This window comes from Aethalodelphis obliquidens, unplaced genomic scaffold, assembly GCF_003676395.1.
Source record: "Aethalodelphis obliquidens isolate GAN/ISIS:26980383/991018 unplaced genomic scaffold, ASM367639v1 scaffold84, whole genome shotgun sequence".
NCBI classification, from domain to species: Eukaryota; Metazoa; Chordata; class Mammalia; order Artiodactyla; family Delphinidae; genus Aethalodelphis; species Aethalodelphis obliquidens.
The window spans coordinates 6,471,983-6,479,231 of NW_020838028.1; the positions used below are offsets into that span (position 1 = coordinate 6,471,983).

Here is a 7,249-nt window from a genome sequence, read left to right on the forward strand (position 1 = left end):
CCAAACCAAGGGACACATAACATTACAACTACTAATTGCAGGCATATTTTGTCTAATTCCTCATTAAATGCAGTATTCTTTACTACTGACTCATAGAATTTCAGAGATTTCAGAGAACACCTATTAACTGTAATTAGTCTCTTTTCAGAGCACAGTCTTTAGATGCTAGAAACCGAAGAACAGCAACACAAGTTTATCAAAGATGGAAAAATGTATAAGCACGGACATGCTCGCCTATGAACAAACAGCTCTGATTTGTCAAAATCTGCAGCCACAGTTAATACTAATAACTAATGCAAAGATGTAAAATTTAGTTTTGCATTAATTACGTTTTCCACAAGCAATATGCCTTTGGAAGCAATTAGTATTCACTTCTCTGTGGTAAAGAAGAGTCACATTAGGTATAAAGAACACCTAAAGTTGATGATAGAAGATATTTTGTTAAATGTCAAGAAACAAAGTTTTCCAAAAAGGATTTTCCTGGAAACACATTTTTTTTTCAGAAAAGTTTTTCTTAACTAATTATGGCTAAAGAAGTAGTCTCATTTAAGAAGTCATTATGTTGCAAACTGCAGTAATATAGCTGGTAAATAGCTATCAGGATTTGGCTGCAGATGTGCTGAAAGATAATTTCCTCTTTTTTCTTCATTTTGAAAGCTGTAGTTTAAGCTCATAAAATATATATGTATGAATATACATAAATGTACTTTTTAAAGACAGTAAAGCATAAATTTCTAAATTACTATTTATAGAACTAACATTTTAGTTCCCATATTTTTGTTTTGAAGAAGTAGTGGTTTGTGTCAGTTCTACTATTAAAAAGTAAAAAAAGAGGGGCTTCCCTGGTGGCGCAGTGGTTGAGAGTCCGCCTGCTGATGCAGGGGACACGGGTTCGTGTCCCGGTCCGGGAAGATCCCACATGCCGCGGAGCGGCTGGGCCTGTGAGCCATGGCTGCTGAGCCTGCGCGTCCAGAGCCTGTGCTCCGCAACGGGAGAGGCCACAACAGTGAGAGGCCCGCATACCGCAAAAAAAAAAAAAAAGAAAAGAAAAAATCTTTCCTTGGTTTGAATTCATAAACAGTCATCAACAATCTACAACTTAATCAATTGTATAACTATTATTATATTACTAAAATAATAACAACACCTGACTTCTTACCTCAAATGTTAGTTTTCTAATTCAAATAGATTATAGACTTCTGAGTCAAAAGCTCTCTATAAATGTAAACCATTGATTCAGGGAAAACTATATGTATTTTAAAGGATTTTTACTAGATTGGCTTGGATTGCAAATATAATGTATCAAGGGAAGGGTTGTCATATGTACAGATAAATACTCAATGCAGTTTGTTTTTACATACTTACTGGTGAACCCCTAGGACTTCCCAATCATGTCCAATATCCTGGGGACCCATTAAGCTTTGCATTGTATTTGGACAGATTTCTATTAATTTGCATAAAAGTGACCAACCCACCTAAAAACAAGAAAGACAAATATTCACATTTTTTAAAAAACCACACAAATAGAATATATTCAGTCAAAGAATCTCTTCATTCTTAATAGAATAGGTGGCTACATTATTTTAAAATAATTATTTTAAAACAAAATGATACTCTAAAAATGCTTACTGAGAAAAGCAACTCATATACTTAGAATACATCTTTCTTCAAAAATCTACTGAAAAGGCATACAAAAATATGATAACATTTCTGAATGATGAAGGCAATAGACTGCCTATTGTCTACATAAAAGGAAATAAAACACACAAAAAAAAATAGTTTTAGAGGACACACCAAAATTATGAAGTACAGGAAAGGCTATTCTCAGGCCTTCGTACCTTTTAAGGCATATCTACCTGACAGATTTTCTTCTAAATATTTAGTACTTTAATTATAAGAAGAAATGAAGTAGTTTGGAATGGAGGATTAGGGGAAGTTGGAGATTTTGATGGCAAAGTGTAAGTTATCTGGAAAGACTGCTCCCCAGATAATGGAGCTAGAAAAAAATAGCAAAAGAAGTAGTATCGTCTGATGACAATGTAATGTCTTTCATAGGTAAAAGAGACAGGCATTATGAGATAGAGAGGAGGTAGAATTTCTCAGTGGACCCCTCTAGATTTCTTCCGTACACCTAACTATGAGCTGATGAGATTTAGACATCACGAGTGTCCCTAAACTCTCTCACATTCCCAAATTAAGTATGATCTTACTGATGCATTTTAAATATACCTTCGTTCAGCTCATTTATACATGATGCCAACTTGAATAAGCTGCTCTTTACTTCTGAAAAAAATACATTTTTTTACATACGATATTTTAACTCCAAACTGGAGATTAAATTTAACTCACTTTTCCTGTTATAGTTTCCTCCCCAAATTTAAGGACTCTTCAATTCTTTCTACTATATTACAGAACTAAACTTGATATGGTCAGAAAAAGAAAATAGAAAATGCATATACATGCAGATCTAGAGATTAATGAAAACGTGCCTAAGCACGATGTATGATAAATACCAATATAATATGAATCCTGAAAGCAGGATTCGCTAGAATTACTCAGGGAAGAATATAATACAGAAAAGGTAGAATTTGAGTCAGATTTCAAAAGAATTATAAATTTGGTCACTCAAAATAGGAAAATGGAAACTTCTAATACTGATGAGTTGTGAGGAAGGAAAGTAAGATGCTAAATGGTGAGGAGGCTGCCAAAGAGGGGCCCATTGCTAAATGAGACTGGATACGTGAGTTGGAGCTGAGTGGTACAGACGGTTGAGTGACAAGGGGAGAAATCTCTATGCAACCAAAAAGGAATAATGCCACGTTTCCTACTTGTTTACAGGAATAAACAAGGGGTATTTAATAAGATAAAAGTGATTACATAAGATCTCGTTACAATATTATTTCCAGATCTTTTCTGGATTAAGCATGAATTGCAATACTCTGTCATCACTTCCTCTTACACGATTTCAAATTCCTTGAAAAGGAAGCAATTTCTGACAGCTATTTTTACCTATATTTAAGTAGACAACCTCCTCCACGTAAGCCGAACAGACATTGACAATCCGGATGTCATAGAAACTGGCTATTTTTGTGCTTTCATAAAATCATCAAGACTTTTTTCCCCAAGTATTTCAAAAATTAACATTTGGAACAGTTTCTGGTGGGAAATATAAAATCATAAATCCCACAGGATACTATACTCATCTCTGCACCTGCATGGCTAACTCAAGGAGAAAACCTGTTTTGTTTTGCTTGATGAAACAGCAGCATCAGCAATTGCTTTGCAAAAAGACTGAGGCAACTGAGCTTCCAAGATTAAATAGAATTGCTAGCAGCAAAGCAGAGGTAACAATTGATCCATTAATGTATTCAATTAAAAGCTTATCTTTCAAAAAGAGAAGGCTCCCATCCTGCACAGTTATAATACAATTAAATTGGTAGTTTCACTTTATTATAATTATTCTGTAAACTCAAGCATCTAAGTAATGCACAATGGGAAAGAGTCTAGGGGTTAAAGAAAATTTTAGTCACTTTCATATATTTCACTCACTTACATCAAAGGTGGAAACTGTGGATAAAGAGACGTAATGTAAACTGAAGAACACAGAGAAATGATCAGATGACTGGCAGGAAAAGAAATTTATAAGACAGCAGCCTAACTACCAATTCTCTAAAGATTGTCATTTATTAAGGAGAACTAATAAAATATGAAAAGACATTGAAAATAAAAATTCAGAGTCTGGAATGTCATGTTAAATGAATTCTGAAAACAAACCTTACTATTTACTTTTGAAGGGTACTTTACCTTAACTCCTTAAATTCATCAAGTGATTTTAATTCAGCACCTCCAGCTGATTCAAGATATAAAGCTTTAAAGAATATCTAGACTAATTTCACCAGTAATATGAAGAAAGCTGAAGGAAAAAATTTTTTTTTCTTTTAAGTGGGGTATTAAAATATCAGTAGAGCTACCCCACTCCACATCCCTTTGATAAGATCAATGATAATTTAAATCGATAATGTCATTGTGCGTAGCACGGCCACAGCATTTGTATCATACCATTGTACTTTTTACTTACGTAAAAATCTTATGACATCAGCACCTACTATATGATGGAAAAAGATTCTGAAGGTGTGTGAAGCTTGAGTCCTGACCCTGTCACTAGCTATGCGATCCTAAATGAGCTACTTATTCTGAGGAAAAAACATTCAGTGTGATTTCTGAGAGGATAGTGAGAGTCCAGCAAGAATCAAATGATATAATATACATAATGCCCTTTGTAGAGTAATATATTGTGCTGAAACTAATAATTCTATTCCATTAAATTACCAAATCAAAAGACAATTCCTTATTTTCATTTATCTCTGGTACCTACTGGGCAAGGATATTGAGTGACATTCATAACTACTCCAAACAAACATGTCCAGGCTCAGGCAGTTTCTAAAATGAAGAAGAATTAGGTGGTGGGAATGTTGCAGGCTTCCCTGGATTCTCAAGTCTAGCACTGCCTCCTCTGGACCCTGCAGACCAAAGGCCACCCAGGGCCCAATTGTTCTGAGTTGTACCTGGCAGAGGAGACTACCAAGAACAGAATCCAAGGAATGGAGGCTGCCAGACAAGGCACTTTGGAACACCAAAGCAGAGGCAAGTAAGAAGGATGATGTGGGTGGAGAGTAGCAAGCACAATAGGCCAGTTTGCCATGAAACTCATGTTTCATGGGCAAAATTCAGACATTGGGTGTTAAAAAGAACAGTGTCTTTATCATGTCTCCATTTTTTCATGATCTTATTTGCTAACAACCTGAAAATCAATAGTCAGATGGGAAATATTTCAGTTGAAGAAAAATAAAAGTAACCATTTATCTGAGATATAAACATCTTCATATAAAAGAAGCTAGATATGTTTCACCCAAACTAGACATAGCTAGACACAGAGATTAGCATAAGATAGACAGATACAGACTTAAGAGATCCAGATAATTCTTACATCTGTCTAGCCTCTCAAGTAGGTATTAAGAAACATTGCACCTCGATAGAGTTCAAAGTTCAATTCTCTTTCCCTTCAGGATCTAACATGCAAATGAAAAAAGTAATTTCAGTTCCCCAAATCTCAATATCTACAAAGGAAGTTAACCTTAGGCAGTAATTTTGTTTTGACTGTAAATCATCCTTAATTATCATCTTAAGGCTCCTTTTTAAATATATCTAAGATATGTAACAAATTTCTGGGTTTCCTACAGTGCAGTTTCTAAGATTCACTTTTACATTCATTTTATATGAAAACGGTTGAGAAGTATAGATTTAAACTTACAGGGGAATCCTAAAACATCACTCTTTAGATAATACATTGTGTACTACAACTAAAGAAGGTTAGAAATCTGTCTTCAGGTTTAAAAAAAAAGAAAACCTTAAACCTATGAGAGTTTGCCAGTAACTTCATTTTATTAAGTTAATTATTATTAGTTCTATTACTGTTCATTATTCCTCTTTCCCAAACTATTCACAATTGTGTCATCTGCAGGACATGCTGTACATTGGGAAGATTCTTAGAATAATTTTATTTAAGCACTGATGATCTAGCCATCTAGCCAATGGCAGAACGAAACCTCAATCCATTATTATTCCCCTCCCACCACCATCCATATTCTGTCAGCCGACTGTATAAAGTTACTTCTTAAATACAATTAGGGAGCACACAGTTGGCCCTCTTACACCGTTAACATTTGATAATGATTTGAAAACGCTTCCATCTTAAAACCACAGTCAGCGGTTTGTCAGGACAAATCTCAGAAATAACCCAGAACTCTGGGTATAGAATATTAATAGAAAAACACCTATTTCCAATGAGAAGGGGAAATGGGAGAAATGAAAACAACTCCTTTACCTGCTGCACACTAGCGACTCTCATATACGAGTCCAAGACGATCAACAGAGGCACGTGGACATTTTTGTCTTGAAATAACTTGGAGGCTGGAAAAGAAGGGGGTTAGGGAAAAGTAGCAAAGTCACGATTCATGGCACCCCTTTTAAGTCTGAAAAGGAGGGAGAAAACAAAAGAAGTGAGCTCAAGACCTTCCTAGAATTATCAGCTCTTTTCTGCCCTAAGGAGTAGAGGGTTTGCGGCTCCTCAAGAATCCAGGTTTGTGCGGCCACAAAGTTCGGGGGGAGAAAGTTTGTAAAAAAAAAGGCCGGGGGGGAAGGAGGGCCGGGGCGGGGGGCGGTAAAGGGACAGTTCCCTGGCAAACGATTACCGTGGTCGGCGTAAGTGAACACGAGCATATCCTCCAGGATTTGGACCAGCGTCTCTATCTGTTTTCCTTCCTGGACATTGTTCAGCCTGACTATCAACTTCTTCAGAGTTTCCTCATCCTCCTCCTCGCAGTCCTGGCAGCTGCCACTGGCCATGACCGACCCTGCTTCAAACCGGCCGCCCCTCCCGCACCAAGGCCGGCCGCTCCGGTCGGAAGACGAGCCCAGCTCACCGCCCGCAGCCAGCGCTCCCGGCTGACCCCATCTGCACCCACGCCCGCCCATTTATGCGAAGGCGGCGGCTCCGCGTCCGGCGCCGCCCTCCCCCGCCCGCTCCCTTTCCTCCTCTGCTTCCCCTTCCCCCACCCAGGGCCAAAACACAGCTCTGGGGCCTGCGAGAGGTTCAGCTGAGGTGCTGTGCCCGCAGAACCGTGGCAGGCAGGCAGGACGCAGCAAGAGCCCGCCCGGCCCGGGTGACGGTGGCCGTGGCCCCCGCGCCGGCCGAGACGGGACCCCGGGCCGGCGCAGCCTCCCGAGACCGAATCCCACTCTCCGCAGCGGCGCGGCCGGGAGTCGCGCAGGAAGAAACCGACTCAGCGGACTTCGCCAAGTGCCCAGTCCCCGGGCGCTGCAGCGGCCGGCGAGGCGCGCGGTGCGCACCGCGGCCCACGCGACCCGACCCACCAGCCTTGACTCCTGCAGCCCCGCGGAAGGTCTGGGAACTAGGAAGAAGAAAAATAAAAGCTGCCGCGGATCTCCAGATCTAAGAATAGAAATCGGGGCGTTGGGAAAAGAGGGAGCCGCCCAGTTGGCCCCTTTTAGGAAAACATTCTCTTTATAGTTACCACTATAGGGAGATGAGTAATTTCCCCCCAAGGATGGACGAAGATTTAAGCAACCAAAATGTACCCAGTTAAATGCTTTTCTATGGTTGCTGTGGCTGTAGGGAAGGAAACAAAAACATTTTTCCTGTTAGTTATCTTGAAGCTCTGCTGGCCAA

The 7,249-nt window shown here is 39.2% G+C and overlaps 1 protein-coding gene across 7 annotated transcripts in view; it reads right to left on the reverse strand.

Moving 5' to 3' along the window:
- LRRK2 (leucine rich repeat kinase 2) overlaps positions 1 to 6,483 on the reverse strand; it is a 153,113-nt gene extending 146,630 nt beyond the window's left edge. For 2 of the 7 annotated variants that reach the window (XM_027093558.1, XM_027093557.1), the window contains exons 1-3: positions 6,252 to 6,475; positions 5,885 to 5,970; positions 1,366 to 1,475 (exon numbers count right to left, since the gene is read on the reverse strand). In XM_027093558.1, coding sequence (XP_026949359.1) covers positions 1,366 to 1,475; positions 5,885 to 5,970; positions 6,252 to 6,405 — 350 coding nt within the window. In that variant the 5' untranslated portion in view covers positions 6,406 to 6,475. Of the gene's footprint in view, positions 1 to 1,365; positions 1,476 to 3,009; positions 3,029 to 5,884; positions 5,985 to 6,251 lie in introns of those variants that run through there. The other 5 variants (XR_003430080.1, XM_027093559.1, XM_027093562.1 and 2 more) reach the window with 5 other exon arrangements.
- Positions 6,484 to 7,249: the final 766 nt, after the last annotated feature.